The sequence below is a fragment of the Apodemus sylvaticus genome, chromosome 4 (assembly GCF_947179515.1).
Source record: "Apodemus sylvaticus chromosome 4, mApoSyl1.1, whole genome shotgun sequence".
Taxonomy (NCBI): Eukaryota; Metazoa; Chordata; class Mammalia; order Rodentia; family Muridae; genus Apodemus; species Apodemus sylvaticus.
This window is the reverse complement of record NC_067475.1, coordinates 60,153,211-60,181,201: the sequence shown is the minus strand read 5'-3', so window position 1 is coordinate 60,181,201 and position 27,991 is coordinate 60,153,211. Positions and strand designations below refer to the sequence as shown.

Sequence of the window (27,991 nt, the reverse complement as noted above, 5' to 3'; positions counted from 1 at the left end):
AGACAGACAAAAGGAGGAGTGCTGACTGATCCACCCCATCCTGGGGTGGAAGGAGGGAGGGCTCTACTTGGGAGAGAAGGCTGTGTTCCTGTCCCCCTTCCTCCCTGGGTAATAATCCAGAGGGCTGCCTGAGGTCAACTTCCCCACTGAAGCCAGGGCTTTTATCCATCAGTCATCCTGGGAGTTGAACATGAGACCTGGGAAGGGACCTAATGCAGAGACCCTCAGGTTCCCAGAGATGGAATCCAATACCTATTGCTCCTTCAACCCCTTCCTGGATTGCCCTGCAGTCCAGTGCACAAGGTTAGGGTGTTAGACCAGCAGGGGTTAAGTTTCCAGAACTCCAGCTTCCAGGACTGGGGTAGGAGGGTAGGCAGCTAAGGGTGGAGAGAAGGAAAGTAGGGATGTGTTAGGGAGCTGGTGAGACCAACATCTGGGATGGTCACTGCCCCTCCTCCCTGCCCAAACCGCAGACGCTGTGGCAGCAGGAAAATCAGAGCGGCTCAGACCAAGGATTGTGCAACCCAGACCCAGGAAGAGCCAGTGCTGGAGGTGGGAGTGGGGACTTGGGCTCAGAGACAAAACCCACTTCAGAGGTGAGGTTAGACACACATATACACTGCACGCTGGTTTCCACACTAGACTTCACAGCCAGTAAGATCCACTTTCTGACTCAAAAGCCACCAAGTTAGAATGGGAAGCCCTGGCTCTGGGCACCAGTGTCCAGCAGTCAGGGGCCGTGTGCCATTGCTGGGTCTCTGTGGCTGCGGCAGAGCACATGGGCGTGGACGGGGAGGCCTTTTGTCCAACCTCCTACAGTGCTACAGTTAAAATGTGTAACTAGAGAAGTTCCCAAGGGAGCTACGGGAGGCCAGCCAAGCCCTAACCTCCCAGCCAAGCCCTAACGTGGCTAAGGAGCAGAGACTGCAGCAGGAGGAGAAAGCAAAGCCCTGAGAACTCGGATCCGAGGGCTTCCCCAAACACACGAGAGAGGAATGGTGGGTTTTCCTTTTAATGCAAAATGTTGCCGTACAAAGTGATATAGGGAAAGCCCTTCTCCCTACACTGGAGGGGTGAGGGAGACAGGGAAGCGCTGTCTCTGAGTTCTCTCCCTAGGGTCACACTGAGGGCAAGGATACTGTGCCGTCTGGAGCTAACCCTATCCAAAGGACAGGGCTCAGTTTTGGAATGAAACTTTGTGGACACAGGGCAGGAGAGAACAGGAGTGATGATTTAGGGTGTTCAAGATCTGGAGTTCTGCATCAAACAGGGTGTGTATGTGAGAGAATTTGGTTGTCATTTAAAAACTAGGGTACATGAGCCACCACCGCTGGCCTTCACTCTGAAGAACGAACCGCAGAAGATTCATGGGAATATAAAATGTCTGGGCGTAAGAATCAAAAGCACCAGGCTAGCTGCTTAAACTTCCTCTTCCTTCTTCTTCATCTCTAGCTTGTAGACAATCTGGTAGCCATCATCCCAGGCATACAGCTGGCGCTCACGGGGGTTATAGCGAAGGCTGGCATGAGCACCATATCGGCGTGGAAAGTAGGAGAGTGCTGCCCTTTCAGGGGTGAGAGTACCACTGGCATCAAAGGCACACTGAATACGAGCCCTACTGGCAGGGCGGGTATTATAGACAACGTACAGGGTCCCACAGATGACAAACGCAGCCTCTGCATTCTCTCTAGGACATGGTGTGTCCCACTGCTGCTCTGTGTCAAGTGTCTGTGGGTCTAACTTGGCTAGACACAAATGCCTGTCATCTTCCCGAGTGGCGTAGACAGCCCACAGGCCCTCCTCATCAGCTGCCAGGTCGATATAGGTGTCTACTGTCAGCCCGTAGGGGGGGATCAGGCTCTCTGCGGGGAACACTGAGCTATCCACCACTGTTCGGTTGGCCAAGTGAAATTTGATCAGCTGCAGGGTATTCTCCAATTCACCACCCCCTCCAGGTCCTCCAGGAGGCCTTCGGGCATAATAAAGGAAGCCACCATACACCAGCTGCCCTGTGCCTACCCAGGGGAAGGGCACCCGAATTCGGGAAGCTTTCCGGGCAGCCATGGCAAGGGTGAAGTCACGCAGCCTTGGGAAGACGAAAGCTGTGTCGTTCTGTGTGCCGTCTAACACGTAGATCTTCTCTGCTGGCCCCAGTGGATCCTTGGTCCACAGGCCCGCTGCGCCACCAAACCGCTTCAGGATCTTCATTGACTTCACCTGAGAGATTGTGTAGCTACAGTCTGGTGGGGAGAGGAGATGCACAGGAAAAGGAAATAGAGGCCAAGAGTTAGATACGTATAACAGGAACTTCCCCCAGAGGGGGCCATCTGGAGAACAGAGAAATATTTTTCTGTGCATGTGTCCACTCACGGAAGGTTGAGAGGCCCAATAAGGGACAGGGCCTCTAGAAACTCCCAATGAATTTGTCATTAGGGATTTCCTCAAAATACAGTCTGAAAGATAGAGCTATGGTGGCTTGGAACAAGAAGAAAAGCAGGACAGGGGAGTTCTGAAGTTGTTTGGACCTCTGTGAGATGGCTTACCTGTCACCATGTCATATTTCTCATTTCTTCGGCCCTTGCCTTTGGCTCCAGGGCCTCCAGTCACCTTCTCATCCAGCTCTACACAGGGCAAAGCTGGGTTCTGCGTCTCCAGATAGTCTACCTCCCGTTCAAGACGGTCCACTCTCCCTGAGATGGTGTCTGCTTCAGTTCTGAGTGTCTCCCGCTCCTTCTCTGCCACCTCCAGCAGAGGCAGCATCTTGTTTTTGAAGTCCCGAAGTTCGGCAGCATGTCGACTACTCTGATCCTGGCACTGGGCCAGCCGTTCCTGAGGGGATGGGGGAGTTGGGGAGGGCAGGCTGCAGGCTCCTGACTCCCAGGCAAGCAGAGGCCCAACTGGGGAGTCAGGACCAGGCAAGGGGCAAGCTCAGCTGTGCTCCCACAGCCAAGGAGACGGACTGGTCAGTGGCACCATCTCATCCAAAGAGCCTGGCTTAACTCATCTGAATAAGGGTCCTTCGGCCTGTGTTCTCAGTGATCTGAGCCTCCGGGAAATTAGGATGCTACAGACTTCAAACTGTTCAAAAAGGGAGCAGATGTGAGGTGCGGGGAAGAGGTGGACAGGAAGTTGCAGATTGCCTGGGAAACTTGACCAGTATAGCCAGATAGTTCTTGGATGCAGCCCGATTCTGACTCCCATTTCCCCTGTCCCCTTATTCCATCTAATCTGAGGGAAACATGTTGCGTTTATTTGCTGGACAACTGTCTTATGTTGTGGAAATAAGAGTCTGTAATTAGGAGGCTACTCACCATTAAGGACTTCCTAACACAGCCCGATCTTGACACTCCCAGAGCCCTGACAGTTAGTTGCACCTATAGATGCGGAATTATCCCGGGCAGGCAAGAAGAGAAACAAGTCCCTCACCTCTAAGGCAGCTAGTCGGCGTTCCATGTACTCCACAAGGTGGTGCTGCTGTCCCTGAAGGGGTCCCATCCATGACAAAAAGAAGAAGAGGAGCAGAGGAGCACTGGGTCCCATGGCAGCCTGAAGCGGGCCAGAGGAGGAGTGCGCATTCGGCCTCTCTCCCTCCAGCCCGTTAGTTTGGGGGGCGGGGAGGGGGCGGGGCCTCCCCTTTCCCTTCTCTGGGAGTCTCTCACTACTCTGGAATGCTTTCAGTCTCTTTATAACCCCACCCCCTCCTTCCCGCCTGGCCTGATCAAACACAGATGGCCCCTTTGCACAGTCGCCAGAAGCCTTAACTCCCAGCAGCTTAGACTTGTGAGCTCCTCAGGAAGGGGGAGACCTGGTAATCGGAAGGCAGAGGATTTCTGAAAAGGAGCACTCAGCAGGAAGCCGAGACCCCAGGAAAACTCGGCAAACTCCATTGTCTTAAGAGAGGGCTTCCAGTGCTGACTCAGTAAGAAACCAACACCCTTCATTAACCCATCCCTTCTCCAGCAATAACACAATGGATTTTCTGCCTTGTTCAGTGAAGCTAGAAACGCAGGAGATGAGGTTTGAGGGGATGGGGGTTGGGGGCAAAGGGAAGTCAACTTTCTATAGCTCACTGGCGCCACCCTGTGCTGAGCATCTGGAGCCATCTCCCACGGCAGGAAAATCAGGCCAGGACTTCCCCGTATGGAAAACCTCTACCCAAGCCAGACTGACAGCCAGACACAGGGTTCCCTATGGAGTAGCAAATCTCTGATTTAGCCCAAGGAAAGGAATATAAACAAAACTGGAGGTTGTTGAGAAGTGGAGGTGGGTTTTTTGTTTTGTTTTGTTTTTAAGGAGCTGACTTAAATTTCCTTGACATGACTTTCCAGGTATTCCCCAAACAGGAGGGTGCAGCTGGGACATGCTAATTTACATTCATGGATTTAGGGGAGACACCTGAAAAAAAAAGTACAACATAGTCTAAACCAAAACAAATATATTCTGACCTTCCTATCACTGGGAGAGAACAGAGTATTAATCATCTTTCTTGGTTATGGTTCAGTAGGGCATTCCTAAGTATCTCTCATTTCTTTAAAATGTTACTATTTTTTAGTTTCGTATACTTTGATGTGTCTGTACACAGATATCTGCATGTGATACAGGTACCCATGGAGACCAGAAGGGGGCATCAGATCTTCCAGAGCTGAATTATAGGAGGTTGAGCAGCCTGTGTACAGGCGGCTCCTGTGTATGAGGCTGCCTATGTGCTCTCTGAAAGGGCAGTGCACACTCTTTTAACTCCTAAGTCTTCTCTCTAGCCCCAGTGTTTCTCCCTTCTACCCAGCTAAAGCTACAGATCTAGGCAGGAACGTAGATCAAGAGAAGTCAAATAGACAGCGTTTACACAGGGACCTGCAGTGATTAATCTAGACAAATTCCTGTTTCAGGAGACTTTGTTCACTTTGGAATCAAGAGGGTCTCTTTGTTTTTAAAGATTTCACGACGTGTCTCTGTGTGGTACACATGTCCATGGCCACATAAGCCAAGGCCCTGCAGCTGGAGTTATAACGCTGTGAGGGCCTGACTGGGTGTTGGGATGGAACCCAGACCCTCATAAGAGCAGCAAGTGCCTCACCACAGACCCTCTCTAAAGAGGGACATCTCTAACAGGGCCAACGGAGACAGAACAAAAACACCTGTAAGTTTCATTTTCAGTGTGCTGATTCGAATGTTTGGTGTCACATGCTAGGAAATGAAGTTAGTCAGTTTATCTCAAAAGCCATCTGCTTTTTCAAGGGTCAGAGTCAGGAGTCCAGCGCCCTTGAAGACACTTCTCTCTTGGGAATTACTTCCTACAAAACTATTCATCTCCATTATGGAGACGCACACATAGATGTCCTAATGTAGCAGTGTTCTTCTCCTGTTCAAATAGAATGTTAAGTCACTTCAAAGAGGTCATTTATTGGTCCCCGTGATGCCCTAACACAGAATTAAAAACAGCCAGTCAGAAAATTTACCCATTTTATTGATGCATTGCAATTGCTCTACTTTTTACCATATTATGTAGAAAATACTGAAAATACAAGCTACTTTGTAAAACCAAAGACAACAACAAATCCAAAGATAAACTATGTTTTACACAATGGACCCTTTTCCCATAGTTAGTATTAAATTTTAAATAGCTATTTCTTTTGTTAAAATGATTATTTTACATACTCCCTAAGTACACCTGCATTACAAACATAGATCAGTAATTCTCAGAACTACCTGTTTCTATAAGCTTGTTGTAAAAGGAAGCACACAACCAGAAAAGGGAGAAAAAAAGTTTAAACCACACACAGTAACTAGCATATCAAATACATTTAATAAAGTAGGAATTCCATTGCAATATCAAGGATTCAAAGCAGAGATACTAACATTACATATAATGTACATATAATGTACTGCTACATAGAGTGAGATTATTTTTCAAGCTGAATTGAAACCACACATCATATAAAGTTTAGCAACAAACAACCATGGAAACGTGGAGACATGCTGCACCATCCATCAGTTAAAAAAAAAAAAAGTCAAAATACAAAGCAGGCTTGGCCATTCCTGTCACCGAGAGGCAATTTCATTTCCTATCCTAAAACAAACCATCTCAACTAGTACATTTCTGCATACTAATGCAGAATGAACCATACATTACTGCGCTGGCCTGGCTGAGCCCCTCTAGTGGAGGGCAATGGACGAGTAACCACAGACGCAGGCTCTGAGTGGCCAGAATTGTTTGAAATGGGGTTCTTGTTCCTGGGGTTGACCAGGGAGGGTATCCACCTGCTAGTTGCCCCTGGGAACTCTGGGGTGACTAAAGGTCCTAGTGTGCCTGTGCAACCCTCTCCAGTTCCTCTCTCACCTGGGAAGGGAGAAACTAGAAATGCAAGTTCTGAGAGAGGGTTTAAAGCCTTAAGCTGTTCCAGGGTCAGGCAATGCTGACCTACATCAGCCGATCACTATGTTCATAGGGCTTCCTTCCCTCCATGCCACCAGGGCAAGCAGTCAATGCTAAGCCCCAGGATGGAATGAATGTAAAATCATGTCTGGCACATACACATTCACAGGTGGGTTATCTAGGAAAATCTGACATGTCAGTTTGCAGAGTGACACCTCTAAGTCTGTAAAGTCACACTGCTTGCCAGATGTCTCAGGTAACGATGCAAACTCCCAGGAATCCTCTTTCCCATGAACCTAAGACTCCCATCTTCAATAACTGCTAATTGGATGAGGTTAGGGGGCAGGGGCAGGGTTGGTTTATTTTTTCCCTGCATCTCATTCCTACAAAAACAATAAATCTCATCCCTTGTAGAGAAAAGATATGGTACAAACAAAAAAAAGTTTGACTAGAAACTAGAATTGTATTTAAATACGATAAACCCAAATGCTTGGGGGAAAGGAGGCAGGAAGATCACACACAGACTGACTTAAACTGTATATAACACTAGTGACAAACTACACAATGCGTGGTTATCTCAACCCAACAAATTGCTGGACGCACAGCTTAATATAATGATTAAAGAAAAGACAACACACACCACGCCCCTGGCAGGCTGAACTGACTACCTGCCCCGCCCTAGAAACCCTTATTCCCCATGATAAAGAAACTCCAAGTTCGTTGACAGCTCCTCTGTGTTTGACCTGGTTCAGAGCTTACTTGACCAGGCTCCATGAAATCTCCCATCTCCATCCTGCACCTGCCTGACACCATCTCTATACAGAACCCATCCTAGAATTAACACTCAAATATAATTTTCAATTCAGGTGGACCACATCTGTAGCTTAGGGTTAACCTTCTCCCCACAAATCCCTCATGGGCAAGAATGTCCCCATCCCTAGTACCTTCAACTTGACCCAAATCCATGGAAGAGTTGAATACTAGGACAATTTCACAGCTTGAAGGGCCCCAAGAACAGCATGTTGTTACAAAGAAACCTCAGGAATCGCGGTGAGTCAAGAGGCTTTGCTTTCTTTTTCAGATTCCTCACTGATTAAGAAACCTTTCTGTTAGCTTCTTGTCACCAATAGTTCTACAAAACCCTTCTTGTAGTATGGGGACATATTAAGCAATACAACAGGCTCTTTGGTATAAACACATCTGTTACATGCTTTAAAAGAACAAAACAAAACAAAAAACAAAGTTTACCAGTAACGACAACTATGCACAGAAAGAACTATCACATGGAAAAGAGAAAAAGGAATCCCATCCTAAGTGATTGCACGTACTTGCAAATATGCACATCAGCACTGGCTTCACCGCCCTCACCTGCTTCCTGAACTCTCACAGAAGTCAGGTAGCAAGGCACAGTGAGAGAGCCACACCGGGGAATGCTTCTGTGAGGACTGAGCTGAAGATCCAAACTGGAACGGGGCAGAGGGGGAGAAAAGGAGGGAAAAGAGCGGCTCTGACTCTTCACTGTCGGCAGGGAGACTGAGAACAACGCATTTACACAGCACAGCTACTAAACCTGTTCTGTTAAATCCCAGCGAACAGCTCGGGGTCCACTGGGGCTTGCTGGTCACTCTAAGGCAAGCTCACTGTAAACTCTATTAACCACTACATTATCATATAAGGCACTACAATAAGGGAAGGGAGGAGGAGAGGAAGGAAAGACACACTAACAACTCCGCACCAGACACACCTGTGCAAACAATCCCAAGGATCTCCTCTCCGCAGGCAACGTCCCTGCTCACTCAGCACTACAGTAATATGCTCTAAGAGAGTTGCAATTAGTTCACATACATTCCAACAAGTATCAGTTCATTTTGGTTTAAATACAATGGAGACATAATCCATCTCCCGGGTAACACTGGAGGATCAGATACACACTAAATACACAGTTCAAGTGTAATCACTACACATTTGATTACAAATAACATTTTGGGTTAGAGGAAAAATTGTTATATTTCTTCTAATCAATATGTACATATTTAATTATGCAAAATATTAAAACACCACCATTACAAAACTTCTAAAATATTTTTAAATTCGGTAATAAACTTTTAAAATATTTTCTGCAATTCCTACATGCACTTATTATATAAGTCTTAGTAAGAGAGCATTCAATTTGCTGTTGGCATACAAAGGAAGCTACTTTAAAGTATAAAAGCTATACACAACGTATCTGGTTTTAGTTTTTTTAGCTTTCCCCTCAAATAAGTCACATGAAACGGAAGGGAGAGATGAGGAAAACACAGAAGTGTATTATTGAAAATTCATAGAAATCTTAGGCAACGCGCATGAGTGCCAGAATCCCATCTAGAGAGACTCTGCATACTCTTGTATGCAGAAAACCACCACACACTTACTGCCTCACTGGCTTGTCTAGTAGGAGAAGTTAAGTTAAACCAGAGAGGGGAGGACTTTAAAACAATCATCTAAGAAAGAATTCACGGTGCTTCATTTAGAATGAATCCAGGTGGGTGCAGTCCTCACACGCGTTACCAGCAGGTGCCGGCTGCCGTTTCTAGTGTTGCTCTTTACGTAGCACAGCAGCAGCTGCACAGGTTCAGTACTCAGCAAGTTTTACTAAAACTCGTAACAACTGCCCAATAAGAATGGCACAACATTAAAATCAAATCACTAAGTTTCGATGGGCCATAAGCAAAGATCAGCTCTTGAGGAGAAATGCCTGAAGGCTGCTTTCAACATAAAAGGCAAGGAAGTCTTGTTTTTTAGTTTTTTAAACAAACAAAAAGTAATGACTCTTTCTCATCTGTTACAAGATTTCAAATCCTTTATCAGCATTTTCCCTCGCAAAGAAGAGCTTTACTTCTTTTTAAAAACATTTATAGAAACCAAGTCAAAGAGATCAAATGAATGACAGAGGGTAACTTCAGAAGGATCTTTCTTCCTTGGTAACTGCAGAAGATGCGCTTCTGAGCTCTTCCAACGTCCAAAAATGCTGTCATAAGAATAAAGAATTAAAAAATAGGGCAGACTTGGGAGACTAAACAATGCAGTCAACACTGAGAGCTGTTCCCCAGAGAAGCCCTCTGCTTCAGTGGCCTGCAGAACCAGCTGCTCGCTAGGAACTTTGAAGAGGAGATAATGGAGGCGCCCTCCAGAGTGCATAAGAACTCAGGGCTAGTAGCAGGCAGCCACGGCGCCTCCCTCGTGCTCATCAACTACAAATAAGAATACTGACTGATCTTGGTAGGACTCAGCGGGTATCCAGTGTAAATTGTTGAGCCTCGGGAAGACCCAATGTAGGACTGAGTGGCAAACTGGTGTTGGTACTGAGCAGGGGCCACACTGGCAGAAGTGAGGAGGCTAGGCCCAACACTGACAGGAACCTGATGCACCAGAGTGCTAGGGTGGGTGGTATAGGCTGCAGCATGCCTTGAGGAACCCTGGGGGGAGAAAAGATGAGCAATGGAACTGGTGGAACCCAATGCAGCAGCAGAAGTGGGGGCAGCGTACGTATACAGGTGAGGCTGGCTTGGCAGGTGAGCAGGGGCTGGGGCCAAGTGTGGGTGCCCCGTCGAGTGCAGTGGGCTGCCATGCTGGAAGGCGTAGGGGGCTTGGGAGAGCGGGGCCACAAATGCCTGCTGTCTGCGGGGAGCAGGGTTGCTGCTTCTTTCCTGCGAGGTTGAAGCTGACGATGACTGCTGGTTCTGGAAGGAGGAAGAAGGGAATGAGGAATCTTGAGGTCACTCTGGTTCATGGTGCCAAAGGCCTTGAGGTTCTCACATGTATTGTTTCTGGAATCTCCCAGTCAGGCAACGGAAGCTAACTGAGCCAACTATGCCTCAGCATCTTGGAAAAACAGATCCTAACTCAGCTCAAGAAAGCAAGAATAAAAGTTTGAGAAAGTATAAAAGTATGAGAGAAGAGTGGAGAATCTTCCATTCCTATAGGTCAGTGACTTAACTCATCCTGTCCTGGAATTAGTGGTTTTTTGTTAACCAAACTTTTCTTACTGTTTTCTTCTGCTCTCCTCTAAGCTTGCCTTAGCTCTCTTAAGTATGGAGACTCAGGGACTTGCGCTAACTCAGCTTCCATCTGTATCTGCATGTGCTCTCCGCTCTCTCCCATACACAGCGAAACCCTCATTCTGATTGATACTCACTTCTGACAGACCTCACACAAGCCCAGAGTTTTAGCTGAGAAAGTGGGGAACAGAAATGGAATAGAGTACTCTTCACTATCCCATTAGAGGACCACGAAGCAGGGCAGGTTGTGTCCCAAACTCTTGGAACAGTTAGGATTAGAGCCAGCTTGATTTAAGTAAGTGACTTTCTCTGTCTTGACTCAGATAAACAGGTTAAGGCTCCAGTTACTTATGACCTGAGGATGAAGGAAGAGAATCTGGTTCAAAGCATGTATGGTAGTGCAATACATCCCCTACACACTCACTGATCGACTGGAGAGACGTAGCACATGCAGGTACGATGCCGGCCACAGAACACCAGATGTTTGACACAAAAGGAGCTTCATTTGGCTTTATTCAGCAGTCCAGCCAGAAGCAGCGTTCTCCAAAGAGTAACAACAGGGAAGAACTCAAACAGAAGGTAGCAGCCCCTAGCGCTTACCTGGCTAAGGTTGAGTGGCTGCACCGCGCTGGCTCCCCCTCGTTGAGCCCGGTACCCTGTGGGAGTGACACAGCATCCAGATGACTGCCCACTCACTGAGGCCACTGGCTTGCTCTTACTGCTAAGGAGACCTAAAAAGGAGTCAAGGTTTAGAAGCACTAATCTAACCTTAAAGTATCACATTATGTCTGTCATTTGCAAGAGTTAAGTCTCAGTACACCTTACTTCCTCAATTACATTTGTACCAGAACAACAAAACTGATTTATCCATCTCTTTTCTGTGTTGCCACAAACCCACAGAGATCCTTAAATAGCATCCTAAGTAAAACTATCTAATGTCTTATTATACATAAGGAAACACTAGAGATACAGAGAACATAGACTCCACGCCCCCAATGAGCCTGTACTCATTGCCAGATAAGACTAAATGAGTGACAATGAGAAGCTGAGATATTGGCAATTCTCAGAATATTTTAAGGTCCAAAGGGTCTAAAATGAAGGCAAACTTCTATCCTTTGGGGTATGCACTATCTTCACAGTCTAAGAAACTAAAGGATGGTAGAATATAAAAGCTGCTTCCTTCTATGTTCCCAGCAGGAAAACTGGAATGTGGAGTATATTATTAAGGCATAAGTCTTTTTTTTTTTTTTAGGTTAGTGGTGTATCATTTCTTTTTTTTTTTTCCTTCTTTTTTTTTTTTTAATTCGATATATTTTTTATTTACATTTCAAAATGATTTCCCCTTTTCTGGCTCCCCCACTCCCCGAAAGTCACATAAGCCCCTTCCCTCCCCCTGTTCTCCCATCCACCCCTTCCCACTTCCCTGTTCTGGTTTTGCCCTATACTGTTACCCTGAGTCTTTGGAGAACCAGGGGCCACTCCTCCGTTCTTCTTGTACCATTTGATGTATAGATTATGTTTTGGGTATTCCAGTTTTCTAGGCTAATATCCACTTATTAGTGAGTGCACATCATGATTGATCTTTTGAGACTGGGTTACCTCACTTAGTATGATGTTCTCCAGCTCCATCCATTTGCCTAAGAATTTCATGAATTCATTGTTTCTAATGGCTGAATAGTACGCCATTGTGTATATATACCACATTTTTTGCATCCATTCTTCTGTTGAGAGATACCTGGGTTCTTTCCAGCTTCTGGCTATTATAAATAGGGCTGCTATGAACATAATGGAGCACATATCCTTATTACATGCTGGGGAATCCTCTGGGTATATGCCCAGGAATGGTATAGCCGGATCTTCCGGAAGTGACAAAGGCGTAAGTCTTAATAATTACATTCAGAGGACTGGAGATGGCTCAGTGGTTAAGAGCACTGACTGCTCTTCCGAAGGTTCTGAGTTCAAATCCCAGAAGCCACATGGTGGCTCACAACCATCCATAATGAGATCTGATGCCCTCTTCTGGAGTGTCTGAAGACAGCTACAGTGTACTTACATATAATTAATAAATAAATCTTTAAAAAAATTATATTCAGAAACTGAGCATCAGGATATTCTACCTTGCCTTCAAGGCAGCAGACTACCTCTATGGAGAAGTACACTGACTTAACAGAAGTGTTGTTAAATTAGAACCCTTTTTATGACCTATAAGCAGTAAGTATAAAGCACTATTTAAGTGTAAGACACAGATGGCTATTCTAACACCAAAAACCACCCCCCTCCCTTTACAATACGGTTGCCAATGGGAAGCGGCTGCCTAGCAAGACTGCCTTTCCTAGGCCTCTCAGCATCTAGAGGTTAAGAGAGGTTTATCTCCTCCACACTTCTGATAGGACGCTAAGGACTCCATACAAGCCTAGCAGCCAGAGATGCTTGCAGTGGGAAGTAAGGTAAGAAAAAGTAAACTGCTGCTATGAAATTGGGACTTGTTACTGCACTAGTACTGCTCAACTAACACACAACTAAACTAAGGTCCCTGAGCTTACTATCTAACAGCAAAGTGGATGGAAGTAATTAGGTAAAAATCAAACTAAACAGCACTACTGCTATGGCTGAAAGTCTAAAGGGCATGTTAAAGTCATTTCTTAAAAAAAGATTTATTTGATTTTTATCCATGTGTGTATGTGTGTCTTTTTGAGATTGCCCAGAGTCCAGAAGGTCTTGCTTCCCTAGAGCTGCAGTTACACAGGCAGTGGTATACTGCTTGATGTGGGTAATAGGAACCAAATTCAGGTCTTGTGGAAGAATAGCAAGCACTTTTAATCACTAACTCATCGTCTTCAGCTCTCAGTCATCTTTATTTTGTTTTTGTTTTTTGGTTTTGTTTTGTTTTTGGTTTTTTTGAGACAGGGTTTCTCTGTATAGCCCTGGCTGTCCTGGAACTCACTCTGTAGACCAGGCTGGCCTCGAACTCAGAAATCCGCCTGCCTCTGCCTCCCAGAGTGCTGAGATTACAGGCGTGCGCCACCACGGCCCGACCTCAGTCATCTTTATTATCAAGTCCTTTCTACTCTAGATAATTAAGTCTAAATCAGGTGTGGCAAGCCAAACTGCTTCCTGCTACTAAAGGATGTCTTAACAATTTTTCCCACCAGAGGCAAATATATTGAAAATACTATGCTGGCAAAAAATACAACTTCATTCCCATATTAATCCAAGCAAATAAATGTATGAAGATAAATTCATCAAACAAAATTTCCTAATACAGGAAACTGATTTCTGAATTAAGTACTATTTAAAAATATCTATGCTTAGTTTTAACCACCACTAAATATTAAATATATGCACATCCAAGGAAAATTCTATTCTAACTGCAAAGATCCTCATTACCTGAGGCCTGCGTTGCTCCAGTGCAGTCGCCAAGCTGTGTTTTCAAAGGAGGCACAATGATAGTCCGGGTGCCAGTGCCATCTGCTGCAGTTCTGCCGGCTCCCTCCAGAAGCGTCCCACTGTTGCCCCGCAGGGCACTCAGAGTGTCTGTGGGATATGGGCTGCTCAGGGAGGAGTCAGAGTCTGGAGAGTCATTGACAGTGACATAACTGATGACATTAGACCTTGCCTTCAGGCTCGAGCTGAGGAGAGGAGAATGCAGACAGTTATAACTGCCCTTCTAAAGGATGTGTTTTACTTGGTCTGTAGTTCTCTCTCAACAATGATGACAGTAACCACAGCGGTCAAAGGCTAAGTATTAATCTGCATCAGGCACTGCTTTCCCACACTGTAACTAGCCAGGGAATCTTTTCAACCCTGCACAGGAGGGTATTTATTACCCCATCCCCATTTTGTAGATAAGGAAATTAAAACATAGACAAGGAATTTATACACGGTCATACAAAGAATAAATGGTAAAGACAGCACTCAGATCCAGGACAAAATGATCTTGGAGTCTACAATTACCCACGTTGTCTCTTAGCTATTCTCATTTGTAGTTCTGACAGTAATAGTCTTCAAAGCACTGCTTTTTCTCCTTCATTATTTCCTTAGACTCAAATGTTCCTGTCTTTAACCAAACTTCTCACTGCAGGCTTGGTTTTGTTTTTCATTTTTTTGAGGCAGAGTCTTGCTATGTAGCCCAGTATGGCCTAAAACTCAATATCCTCCTGCCTCTGCCTCCCAAATACTGAAATAGCAGGTGTGTACTGTAGTACCACCGTGCCCAGCCTCACTGTTCTGGAAGAGTTTCCTTCAGGACTCTCACTTTACCATCTTCAACTTTCCTTATTTTTTAATAGGATTGGCTTCAGTCAGAGAAATCATGGGGCTACACCTCAGAGATAATATTTGCTATTAGTCTGTCACTTTCTTTCACCAAAAAGTTAATTTTTTCTCTTTCCCAAGTCAGTTCAATGAGCACCTTCAAAACCTGACTTACAAGTTCACCTAAAAGGCCTGAAATGCTTTCTAACTTTATTTTTCTAAGTTCATTCAAATTTCACTTAGCAAGCTGGAGACAGGTCCAGAGTTAAGTTTCCAAGCACCCAAGTCAGGCAGCTCATAACCACTGTAACCCAGCTTCCAGGGGCCCCATTCCTTCCCCAGCTTCCACAGGCACCCCAACCAATAGGCACATGAACAAAAATAATAGATTTGCTTATTTGTCTGTTCATAGATTTTTTTTTTAAAGACAAGATCCCACTGTATAGCCCCTTTGGCTAGTCTAATATTTGTAATGTAGACCAGGCTAGCTTCAAACTCATTATAGATTTGCCTGCCTCTGCCTCCTGAGTACTGGAATTAAAGGCACGTGCCACTACACCTGGAAATTGATAAATCTTTAAAGCTCACTTAATTATAATTTGGTAAAGTCTCTTAATTCACTGTCATATGTGACATCGACCTTTGTAGGTAAAAGGTCACACCTGACACCAAAAGCTCAATAAGGAACATCACACAGGTCAGTCAAGGCAGGCGGCATAGTTCTTAGACTTACCAGTACCCTCTCGGCAACCTGCCTAGTTAAGGACTGCTCTGTGGCCTGGTTGGCAGGGGTCCGCCATAGGCTGGCACGGTTCCCAGGTGGTGTCAATGCTAGAGAAGGTTATGGAACCTCCTGGAGGCAGAGTTTGTAGAGAAAGCAGACCGCTGGAGCAGGTTTGAGATTTTACAACCTGGCTTCACTCCCCGTTCTTTGTCTGCTTCCTCAATGTGAATCAAGTGTGCTCGCCAGCCTCCGTGGTCAGTCCAGACTCACTCCTGCTTCTGTGTCCTCCCCACCGCGACACTGACCATATGTATGCTCTCTGAACCTCTAAGCCAAATGTATCATTTTGCTTCTAAGTTGCTTTTGGTCAAGATGTTCTACAAAGCAACAGAAAAATAGCTAATATACTTGGCAAAAATGCTAGATAAAAGGAAATAAGCTGATACTCAAGTTCTTCAGCTTTCAAACCAGACAAGGGGACGTGTCCTACCTCTCCTAAGGATGCTTTCCCAGAATAAGATATTTAAGTTTCAAATTATCTACCTAATTAATTACAATGAACTATTTTTTATTATACACTCCTGTTATGGCTATTTTTGGGATAAGCTCCTGAAGATAAGGATACCTGTAGTTTAACATGTATTTGAAGACAGAGTAGTCATACAAACCTGATTGAATTGATGAATAACACTGAAGAAAACTTGACTCAGTTATGAGAACTTCTGTGTTTGACTAACTTATCCAAAGCAATACTTACAAATTACCTTTCTTCTGTCTGTTCTTTGTCTTTTGTTCTTATTGCTGTTTTCAGTCAGAATTGCCCTTGAGTCCAGCTATCAGTGGAAGACTAAAGGTGTGCTAACGTTCACAAAGGCAAACAATGCCTGGCAACCCTCTGCCTCACTTACCTATTGGGCTTATATTTGTTGTCCTCTTCTTCATCAGTGTCACTACGGATGGTGATGACACTCACAGGAGGGCTGGGAGTATCTGGAATGATGATTGGCTGATGCTGGTCTTGGACGGGTACTAGGGAATTATAAGAAGACGTGGTACGAAGAGGACTACTCCCAACCAGAGAATAAACTTGAGAAGGCAGGACTTCCAGAGAGGATCTGTGGGAGAGTTCACAAGTTAAGACTAGCTGGCCCTTGCCCCACCATTTCGACTGCACGTCCTTTCCTTTGACATTCTAATTGCTTTCTGGTTCTTCTTTACCTAATCACTAATACATTGAACTATAAAAGTTCTACTAAAAAACTAATGATTCTGGCACTGTTCCAATAAGAACATATTTCCAAATGTAGAAGTTTGTATTTTTATGCAGCTCTGTCACCAGGTTAAATTTTATTCTATAAAAAGTAGGAAGAAAAATGAAAACATGTCTGACCAGAGGGCTCAGTGCTTCCCACCCTAACCTGATAGATAGCCTGAGTTCAATTCCAGGGCCTAATATGGTAGGAGAGAACTGACTCTTGGACATTGTCCTCTGACCTACATATATCTACGAAGGCATGTTTCACACACACACACACACACACACACTCACTCACTCACTCACTTCACTTCACACAAATAGTAAATACAACAAAAAGGTAAAACATTATAAAGGTGGCCTGGATCCAAAGTGACAGCAATTATAAAAGATGATCATATCAAAAACACACCACCCAGATGAAAAAAAAAAGAATCAGCTCATGCTCAATTTGGCAGGTACTTACTATTTCAAACCTAAAATACCTGTACTATGACAATCAACGCTGGACAACGACATTTTAACTCTCTAACAGAGACTTACTTGGATGAGGCTGGTGCAGACTGCTTATTCTTTTTTGAAGGGAGGGAACTAGATTGTTGTTGTCTGACAACATGGGCAACACCAACATTCAGAGGCTGAGCAGTGGCCAAGGTCACATGGTTAGTCAGCAACGATGGCTGTTGCATGATAGTGCTGTACTGGTTGCCATGAGAGTGGGCATTCCTGTGCCAACATAAAGAAACAGAAGAGTGACTCTGCAAACCACTAAAATACGGACCAAATGGGTATTACAGCAATTTAAGCACAGCTATGTTTTACATTTTACAGTCAGTTGTTGGGATTGTAGGGTTTTAAGATCTCACTGTGTTCTTTCTAATCACTTAAGGCCTGTTTAAATATGAAGTAAACGATTCCTGACCACAGAACCTGAATTTTCTTATATTTCAAAAATATTTCCTAATTTTCTTATGACTTTTTCAAGACTGATGACTCCTTTTTTCGAAGGATTTCAAATATAGAATTTCCTTTCTTTCTAGTCTCTTCATAGCCAGCATCCCTACTCTACAGGCTCCTCCCCATACATGTCTATCCAGCATCCCTACTCTACAGGCTCCTCCCCATACATGTCTATCCAGCATCCCTACTCTACAGGCTCCTCCCCATACATGTCTATCCAGCATCCCTACTCTACAGGCTCCTCCCCATACATGTCTATCCAGCATCCCTACTCTACAGGCTCCTCCCCATACATGTCTATCCAGCATCCCTACTCTACAGGCTCCTCCCCATACATGTCTATCCAGCATCCCTACTCTACAGGCTCCTCCCCATAAATATCTATCCAGCATCCCTACTCTACAGGCTCCTCCCCATACATGTCTAGAGGGATGGGAGGGCTGCTGTGCTTGCCTCCAGTCAGCCAGCTGCTGGCCGCTGCCCATGGCCTCCGGGATCACCGCAGCAGGCTGGACAGAGTTATGCAGAGCCACCCCGGGCAGCTGCTGCCAAGCTGAAGGCAGGAGAATCTGTTGGGTTCCTCCAGGCCAGGCTTGCTGCAAGGAAACACACGAGAGATCCAGACTTGACTCATTCTTAGTTTTTTTTTTGTTTTTCAGATGAAAGAAAAAGTTGTATTTAAAAAAAAAAATGTTTGTAGATTGTTAACTTGCAGAGATTAAAAAAGAGAGGGGGGAGTGCAGAGGGCACTCCCACTACGGGCAGCTGCAAGAGCAGCGAAAGGGAAGAGGCACGCTGATGTGCCTTGGCTATCAGCATAACCTGACCTGCAGGGTACTAAGAAACAAAGGTCTCTACAGGTGTGGGTTTCTGTGCTGTCAAGAAAGGGAACCTGGAGGTTCAAGTAAACCCTACTGAAATAATATTCTTTTCACCAAAGCCTTTAGGAGGACTTGCTTAGAAAATAGAAATTCTAAAATTTGAATGCCAATCAGATAAGACAACAGATCAATTCAACTCATAAAATGTAGGGTAGAATTGCTCCCTTTATTATAGCAGACATGGATGACCAAATAGCAAATAAGTTGATACCAGCACAAGAGCTAAAAACATTACTTTTAGCTCTATGATAGAATTAAAAATTAAGTCAATGAATAAAAATTTTTCTAAACAATTTTTAAAGTACCACATCATCATTATTATTGTTATTGCTGTTGTTGCTGTTGTTATTATTATTGTTATTATTATTTTGAGACAGGGTTTCTCTGTATAGTCCTGGCTGTCCTGGAACTCACTCTGTAGACCAGGCTGGCCTCTGCCTCCCAAGTGCTGGGATTAAAGGTGTGCGCCACCACTGCCCGGCTAACACCACATTATTTTTAAAGGTTGCCAAAAACATGTTTTATGTATCATTTGTAGAAATGCATCTTAGCACCAAACTAATCACTACAGGAAAATCGAGTACTTCTGGTTTTTAAGGAACAACCATGGTGCTTGGGACAGACTGAGTAACAAAACACATTTTCTGTACTTCTTACAGAAACTGGCACTTTCTGAAAAAGTATGTAATAGCAACTTTCCTTTTTAATCTGATTTGGTAGTGCAATTCACCTACTAGGGTACATATGGTTCTGTTTCATGAATTTCAAATTATAAGCCCATCAACAGTTTTAAAATATTTCTGCAAGTAACAGATCCACTTGTTACAAATACTGGTTCCAAACAAGAAGCCTTCTGAGCACGTCTGCTACCATAGGCAGAATTTAAAACAAAACAGAACAGAACAGAAAATAAGAGATGTTAAGTCACACCATGCGTCTTTCCATAAGCCAACACCTGCGCAAGACAAAGCGTGTAGTTTAATACAGAGCAAGAAAACATTCCAATGTGAGGCAGAAATCTGGCGTTCCAAGCGACGAACTGTTTTGACAGAGGAAGAACAAAAATATGCAAAGCTTAACAAATGGCTAGAGCAAACTTAAGAAGAGCAGCAAAGGTGAAAGGTCAACTGACATCTCAAAACTATTGTAAGTGAGCAAATGAAAAGGCGGCCAACCCAGCAGGGACGTCATCTGACTCCCTCGCACTCGGGTTCTATGCTTATGAGAAACAATCCACAGGTGGCAAAGACTTTTAAACTGAGAACCAAACAAGTTCCATGCAAGTGTGTTTCTGAAAGCTTTTTCACTCATGAATACTTGCGAGATAAAAGAAATTTAAATCCACTGTGAAAGATAAATGCCAGGAGATTCAAAAGTAGCTTTTGTTTGCAAAGGCTTACCTAATTTTAAGTGTCAAATAATAAAATGCTGGATTTGAAATAAACAGTTCTAACTCACCAAAATAAACCAAACCAAACCAAAGCCTAAATCACTCTGAAGGTTACAAATCCTAGAACACACTTCAAAGCCAGCTGACGTTCCCATCTCTGAGCTGGGCACACCCACCACTCAGCTATCTGCACTGACTCTCCCCTCAGCACTTCTAATAACAATGATACTGTATTTGCAATTTTGTCAGCCATATTTCCATCTTTGTATTGCAATTTATTTGTAATGTAATTTGTCAAAACAATCCCTACAAATAGGTTCACCTTTAATTCTGATGAGCAGAATGATCTAAGTGTACATCCTTACATGGAACATCCTTACATGGACATCTAAGGGACATCCTTACATGGAAGATGAAGTGCCACTGATCATGAATGGCAAAAGCATGACCTTCAGACAGTCACAGAAGGAAGTTCATGTGATGAGAAAGCCATACGTCAGGGCCATTTTAAACATTTCTATATGCACAAAAGTTTTAGGAGATTAAAATAACAAAAGGGAGCAGCAAGCTTGACAGGTAGTTTAAATTTTGGCATCTGGACACCTGTGGCAGGGCCAAATGCAAGGCCATTCCTTTCCTTCCATCTCAGAAGACCAGGGTAAGTAAGAGAGGGCAGACAACAGGAGGGAGCGTAGAAGCTCCCCTGCGGCTACGCAGAGAGCTTTAACCAAACTAGGCTCGCACAGAAGAACCACAGTGATCCTCAGAGTCAAACAGTGCTTCAGCAAACGTTGGGGAGGAAACAATGAGACATTAAAGATGTAGCAAGGACACAGCCACAAGATGGCACATGCTTCCTTCCATGCCCTCCGCAAAGTCTAAGCTAGGTTTTTTGGTTTTGTTTTTTAATGAGAAAACCAGAAGAACAGAACAAAAACAAACAGGAAAAAATAAAAAAGAAAGAAACCAAAGAAACTCCGTTAGTAACACAATCAAGTGAGGGAATTACCAGTACAGCAGCAGTCTGTTCAACCAGCGCCGGCCGGCCTGCTGCGCAGCTCAGGGTAAAGGGCACCGCATACTGCGGCGTGATGGTGGCTACTTGAGGGTGGAGAGTTGCTACCATTAGTGGTGTACAGCTTCCCTGAAATGTAGATTAGGCAGGTGAGTGAATAAACACGGAGGCAGGTTATCTGGGTTCAGACGGGTTCGCATCCCCCCACCTTACTACTAACATGAGCTCATTTCCTACCACCTAAAAGCACATGCCAACACAACCTTTCCTTTTCAGCTGGGAGTGGCTTTAGCCCACTAAGCCAAACGTCAATGGTAAAAAGAGGTATAGGAATCTGTCTTGGACCAGATTCAGAACATCCTATAAAACACAGGCAATTTCATTTATGAAGAAATCTTCCTTCTTCTCACAAAATAAGTTTTCGGATTTCAGAATTTCTTGTATGTTGTAGACCACAAACATTTATGTATGGAATTCAAAGTGTAATGGTGTATACTATACAAATCCTTCATGATTTGGTCTATGAATTTAGTTTCTCAATCATCTGGAAAATATTACATTTTAAAGTTTTCTACTAAACACACAGAATGAAAGATTATAATATTTGAGGAGGTATACTGATGTGAATGAAACCTTACATTTTACAAAAAAAAAATTCTGTGTACTATCATGACCATTTCTCATTGTACAAAATGTCATCTCTACAAGTCTAAAGAGATAATGGAAGAGTTTAAAAAGACAGGAATAAGTATTCTGTTTTGTTAGAGATATTTCATTTTAAGACGTCTGAATCATGAGCAAGAAAGATCTTATAGTCAAAGCAAATACCAATTTTTTTTTCCAGGACAAAATATTTGATTCTCAATAGTGCCTCAGCAATACTGCATACGCTGTTCTGGCTTTTACCTGTGTGAGTACTCCTGACTGGATCTGTAGTGGCTGAGCAGCGGGCGCCTGGGGTACAATTGGCACAGCATTATCCATCCTCACAGGGAATCCAGAATGTTTTGTTGTTGCTTGTAGCCCAGCTGATGGAGAAGACATGACAGTTAAACTGCTTTGCTGGGTTTAAACACACTGTGGGTCATTACTGTGTGGGAGGGTCTGTTAGCTTTTCCTTACTGCTCAGTTTAATTCTAGACCCTTAAGACAAAGCCTTTCCACTCACAGAAGATACCACAGTTAAGAAAAGGAGGCTGCTCCCTTCAAGTTAAATTAGTAAAAGGCATTTAATATAGGGAAGGCCGGCTTAAGGGAATATAAACTCTTCCTGTTGCAATACTTATTCCATTCCCATTATCAGTATAGGCAAAAGCCAGACAACCTCCACTCTTAAGTCACATTATACAGTTCACTAGGGGAATGGGTGAGGAAGAAAGTGCTTTCATACTGTAATCTATCAAGAACAGAGAACTGAACATCACTCAATACTTTATACTGTTATCCTCTTGTGTAGAATGACTTAAAGGGCATTTTTCTCAAAACCTAGCTCAAAAATTAGTTACATGTCCTACCTAAAGATAAAAGTTAAAAAACAAAACAAAAAAAAGCAAACAAACAAAAAAATGAAGTCAACAGCAAAGAGAAGTGTGGCCTAGGGTAAAGCAGCGTTGGCCTCTGCAGCCCAGGTCTCCCTCGAGGAAGAGGCTCTAACTCTCCTAGTCAGAGGGCAGCCAGGAAAGTGAGCTGCTGCCTGCGGAAGAGTGTGGGTCTGATGTACATCACCTCATTACGTTTTTGGCATAAACAGTGTTTCCTGTAACTGGCACTGCCCTGTTCTGGGGAGAAGGCCCCACACGGTTCTTCTGCCAAGCCTACAGAGCCAAGGGAGATTTCTGCGTACCTACCCTCCTGACAGCACTCTCACCAGAGTTTACATTTCTGTCCTGCCTCCCTCCTGTCTATTAATGCCTGCAATTGCTACGTGAAGACACGGCATTTTAATTAGAAGACTCCTAAGCTATGGCCAATCCTAACCCCTTTCTACCTCTTCCCTCACTCCAGCAGTGTCTTCGCATGAAGCCTCTAGTAGTACGACCCTGTGATCTTCCTGCTTCAGTCTTTCAAATGTGAGACTACAGGTGTGTGCCACCCTTCCCGGCCAACTCCGAACATTATTACGGAGTGCCATGTGAACATATTACTGCTATTTTCAATCAGTCTTTCAATTTTCTATAAGTAATTTATAAGGAATTTAGGAACAAGCTATGATTAAGAAAAATGTATTCTAGAAAAGTTCAAAGACAGAATAGTAAACTCAAATTTAAAACTTTTGAAGATATTAAAATGTAAAGATATTAAATTTGAAGATATTAAGATTTAAAAGTTGTTAGCCATGTGGCCTGTGGCACTATTATCCAAGAGGAAAGCTAAGTCACGCCAAATTCTTGTCTATAGTCTCTGGACAATGACTAACAGTGACTGTTGTACATTAGCTTCCCAAAACTTGTAGGGACTTATGAACCAGACTCTGGGAGCAAGGCTCACTGCAGGAGCTCTATGGCTCCCAGAGTGATAAAATAAAAGGGGACAAGATTACAGACTAGCCAGCCCTGGGCACATACACACTACACTGGTCACCTGCAACAGTGTGGAAGGGAGGTTACAGCACCAACCTCTAAGTGCTCGACTCTGCGCTGGCTTAGGCTGAAGCACAGCAGTGTGGCTAAGTTACGCCTAGCTGCTTCTTTCTATCACAAATAAAACAAAGACTGAAAAGGGACATTCATTTGTCTGAAATACTGAGGTAGGAGAACAGGAATTATTTTGTTACCTTTATTTTTCTGAATTTAGTACTTTAAATATAGAGAACTAGAGAAATGTGGAGAGAAGGTTGGAACGGCCTGATACTCGTAAGTACAGCCATTTTGTGAAGAGGAGTGAGCAGCAGCCTGATGTGGAGGGCAGATGGGTGACATCAGCTCACTGCTGAGGTTGGCAGGTAACCAACTACTGTACACAACTAGCCCTGAAAGGCAGTAAGGAATAATACATCTGTGATAATAACCCCACTGCCTAGGTTCTAATTGTTCTACCATAAATTACTAGACTACTTTAGGCATAAGCAGGTTTCATCATTTATAAAATGGGTTGATATGACCTACCTCCTAGAGCCATACATAAGGATAAAAAGATAGCTGTCAAGGGCTGTCTGGCACATATAATAAGGCTTCAGGTATCACCATCATTACCTTCTCATCCAAACATTTTTAAATCTGTTCTATAGCCCCCTCCGCTTATCTAGACTTCTTAAACTGAAAGATCCTCCCCCCCCCAACTTATATTTATCAAATTATACCAAAAGGAGTTCTCCCACACTCCCCGTACTGCCTCAGTTTACATTTTGTTCTGTTAAAGAACTCAAAAGTTCTTTTGTTATTTTATCTCAATATCATCTGAAAAGAGGCAGAGAATCTCAGAATCTTACATTTGAAAATTGTTCCCACAGAATTTACTTTAGAAAGGGTGGGCAGAGGGATAGCTAATTTGCTACAGTCTATAGATGAATCAGTTTGTGACAATCCAAAGTACAGAATCTACTGATATGAGGCATATATAGGAAATAATTCGGTAGGTTAGGCTAAGTTTGCATTACGGATTGCGAATCTGCTCCTCCGCTCTCCCTGCGGTCTCTCCCTGGTTTACACCGCTATCGCTCTCCCGGCCTCCCGGTAAGCTCTCAGTTTCCCCCAGCCCCTCATTTCCTTCCGCTTGCTCCGACTCTGTCAGAAACCAAACAAACAAAAGTCACAATCAATAAGTAACTTAAGTAAAAAGGTAAAAATGCTACCTGCTTCTATATAAAATGCTGGATTCTAGTTCATTCCCACATTGATACCGAGCTTCTCTTTCTTTTTTCAAAATTAAGGGTTTCAAGTTTGTCTACTGAGCAGTGGGTTTCATTGTAGCAGCCTCAGACACGCCATGACACTTGGTCTCATCCATTCCCTTTCCTAGTATCTTGCCCCTCCCGACTCCTGGCAGGCAGTTCTCTTCCCTCTCCCAGTTAGATCCTATGAGGGTTTATATATATGCTCAGCCCAGGGAGTGGCACTATTAGAAGGTGTGGCCCTGTTAGAGTAGGTGTGTCACTGTGGGTGTGGGCTATCAGACCCACTTCCTAGCTGCCTGAAGTCAGGCTTCTCTTAGAGAACAGCAGAAGAAGACATGGACCTCTCAGCTCTGCCGGCACCGTGCCTGCCTGGATGCTGCCATGTTCCCACCCTGATGATACTAGACTGAACCTCTGAACCTGTAAGCCAGCCCCAATTAAATGTCCTTATAAGGACTGTCTTGGTCATGGTGCCTGTTCACAGCAGTAAAACCCTACCTAGGACAGTCCCTCCTCGGCTTCCCAATTACATGTTCTCCATTAGCCCATTTCCACCCCTCTTAAAATCAATCTCCTCCTCCCCTGCCATAATCCCCTTTCTGATTCTATGACCTACACACAAGCATACATACACACATACACACTCACACACACATGGTAACAGAATGTACAATTAAATCCAGGGCCCATATATAAGAAAAAACTACATATTACATATAAGAAAAATTACATATAAGAGAAAACATGGTATTTGTTATCTGAGTCTGGCTTGTTTATTGTTTTTACTGTTACTTGGTTCTGGAAGCAGTGTCTTCCTCTAACACCCGACTAGCTCCGCAGTCCTCCTCAGGATTACAGGTGTGAGCCACTACATTAACTTGACACTGACTTCCAAGGGGAAAGCTAAGTATGCTGTCAGAAAAGACTCAAAATAATTTAACCTTCCAAATAGCTTACCAAAAGAACCAACACACATTTCTAAAGTTTTGGGGTGGGGTGGGGGGACTGAACAGACTGGATTGCAAAACAATAATGAAGCTAGGTGGTGGTGGCGCACGTCTGTAATCCCCGCACTTGGGAAGCAGAGGCAGGTGAATTTCTGAGTTCGAGGCCAGCCTGGTCTACACAGTGAGTTCCAGGACAGCCAGGGCTACACAGAGAAACCCTGTCTCGAAAAACAAAAAAACAAAAAAAAAAAAAACAAAAAAATGAAAAATAAGGAAACATGGAACTCTGAAAATGAATCTTATTGGAAGACAGAGTTTGAAGACTATGAATCACAGGCTTCGGCAGATGTCTTAATGCCTGCCCTACAAGTGCTTCCTTTTGTAGACTTTTTCAGTTCAAAAAACAATAATCTGTATGACTGAAATTTTTAGTTTCTATATTCTTAACTATATCCTATAATAAAGTAACATTTTGCTTTATTTTAAAATAAAATGAGATTAGAGGCAACATATAACAATTCTGATTATAGCAATTTAAAGATGTTTTATTCTATATACTATGATGTATATGCTTACACAAAAATTTTCATTTAATGGAAACAAACACATAACGCAACTCAGTCAAGAAAATCAATGAAAAGGGAAAAATCTACTTTGTGACAGCTCCTAATTTCAGTCATGTACATCATCAGAGTTTAAACTTGTCAAAGATCAGAACTGAACAACTAGCTCTCCTAGAGCAGGCAAGTGCAATAAGATACTACAGACAGAGGAGTTTCTGTACTTACTCTGAAAAGCAGGTGGACAGACTATGAAGGTCTGCTGGAATGGGTCTGTCTGAGCACAGATCTGGGTGGTTCCAGGTTGTAAGGAAACACCCTGCTGGGCAACTCCAGGAACTGGCGCTGCTGAAGATGGGTACAAAGCCGATTGGTAGTTTAGCAGGGAGACATCTGAGTTAGCCAGAGAAAGAGTAGCAGCCGCTGCAGTAGAGCTAGAAGCTAGAACACTGGCCTGAAAACAGAAATTACACACAGACAGTATTGGAAGATGGAAGTAAACAATATACACATTGTTTTATTTTGTTTTTCCAGACAGGGTTTATCTGTGCACCCAAGGCTGGTCTAGAACTCACTTTGTAGACCAGGCTGGCCTTAAACTCAAGAGATCCACCTATATCTTTCTTTTCTTTTCCAAGTGCTGGGACTAAAGGCATGTGCCACTACTCGCACACCCTGCCCTCCTGGCCCTCAAAAAACTTTTTTAAAGAAAAGCTTTTGAGGCTGAGTTTCAGGTAGTTCAGGCTGGCACCAAACTCCCTATATATCCAAGAGTGACATTTGAATTTTTGATGCTCCTGTCTCTGTACCACCCTTGCTTTATGCGGCGCAGAGGATATAATGCAGGGCCAGCATGCATAGTAGCAAGTACGCTGCGGACCTATTTCCCTAGCCTTAAAAAATAAGAATTAAAACAGAAAAAAAGCTTTGTTTACTTTGTTTTGTCTTTTTAAAACAAGGTCATCCTATATAGTTCTGGAAGGCCTAGCATTTATTATGTAGAGCAGGTTGGCCCAGACCTCAGGGATCTGTCCACCTCTGCCTGGAATTAAAGATAAGCAGCTCTACATCCAGTTTTACATCCAGCTTTAAAAAAACAAACAAACAAACAAAAAAACCCCCAGCATTTATTTATTGCAACATGTGCACGTGATGTCAAAGGACAATGTGAGGAAGGCTCAGCACTCCCCTCCTACCATATGGGATCTGGAAGTCAAACTCAGGGTGTGGGGCATGGCAGCAAGCACCTTACTCATGATGATAAGCCCAGAACAAAACTTTAAAAATGTAATGTTAGCTATCTCCGAAATAACTCTCTACTTAAGTTTTCCAGGGCCAGGGTCAGCTCAGTAATACAGTGTCTGTCTAGCAAACCAGAGGTCTGGGAGTCAATCTCCAGAACCAGAAGTGAGCAACAAGAGAGCAGTGCTATGACGGTGAGTGAGCACATAACGAGTGACAAATGGCTCCGCTGGTGCTGTCTAGGATGTGACCACACAAAACTCAGCTACATCTCAACTACATGCTTCAGAGGAGATTCCGCTGAAACTCACACACGCTCAGTTTCTGAAAAAGTAGACAGGCCACACTAACAAACTGAGCTTACATTTTTAGAAATTACAGATTTATTAGCAAGCAAATATAATACCACATTTTTTGAGATTTATTTAATGTATATGAGCATACTATAGCTGTCTTCAGACACACCGTAAGAGGGCATCAGATGGCTCTGAGCCACCATGTGGATGCTGGGAATTGAACTC

The 27,991-nt window shown here is 43.7% G+C and overlaps 2 protein-coding genes across 6 annotated transcripts in view; both read right to left on the bottom strand.

The window, feature by feature from the left end:
• Positions 1-995: 995 nt before the first annotated feature.
• On the bottom strand, positions 996-3,787 carry Olfml3 (olfactomedin like 3). Its single transcript, XM_052179610.1, has 3 exons — positions 3,427-3,787; positions 2,544-2,829; positions 996-2,240 (listed from the first exon to the last, which is right to left on the bottom strand). The coding sequence occupies exons 1-3, from the start codon at positions 3,538-3,540 to the stop codon at positions 1,420-1,422; spliced, it is 1,221 nt and encodes a 406-aa protein (XP_052035570.1). The 5' UTR covers positions 3,541-3,787; the 3' UTR covers positions 996-1,419.
• A 1,659-nt stretch (positions 3,788-5,446) lies between these two features.
• Positions 5,447-27,991, bottom strand: part of Hipk1 (homeodomain interacting protein kinase 1) — a 71,974-nt gene continuing 49,429 nt past the window's right edge. For 4 of the 5 annotated variants that reach the window (XM_052179601.1, XM_052179603.1, XM_052179605.1 and 1 more), the window contains 9 exons: positions 26,457-26,682; positions 21,796-21,917; positions 20,884-21,018; positions 18,057-18,199; positions 17,187-17,369; positions 16,297-16,503; positions 13,798-14,039; positions 11,011-11,141; positions 5,447-10,092 (listed from right to left, as the gene is read on the bottom strand). In XM_052179601.1, coding sequence (XP_052035561.1) covers positions 9,604-10,092; positions 11,011-11,141; positions 13,798-14,039; positions 16,297-16,503; positions 17,187-17,369; positions 18,057-18,199; positions 20,884-21,018; positions 21,796-21,917; positions 26,457-26,682 — 1,878 coding nt within the window. In that variant the 3' untranslated portion in view covers positions 5,447-9,603. The remainder of the gene's footprint in view (positions 10,093-11,010; positions 11,142-13,797; positions 14,040-16,296; positions 16,504-17,186; positions 17,370-18,056; positions 18,200-20,883; positions 21,019-21,795; positions 21,918-26,456; positions 26,683-27,991) is intronic. The other variant, XM_052179602.1, reaches the window with a different exon arrangement.

Bases quoted from the DNA above. Each gene is read 5' to 3' on its own strand.
- Olfml3 (XM_052179610.1), bottom strand. From the start codon at position 3,540: ATGGGACCCAGTGCTCCTCTGCTCCTCTTCTTCTTTTTGTCATGGATG. The intron at 2,830-3,426 runs GTGAGGGACTTG...CCATCCCCTCAG, and splicing joins GCCGACTAGCTGCCTTAGAG to GAACGGCTGGCCCAGTGCCA. The intron at 2,241-2,543 runs GTAAGCCATCTC...TCTCCCCACCAG, and splicing joins GAAATATGACATGGTGACAG to ACTGTAGCTACACAATCTCT.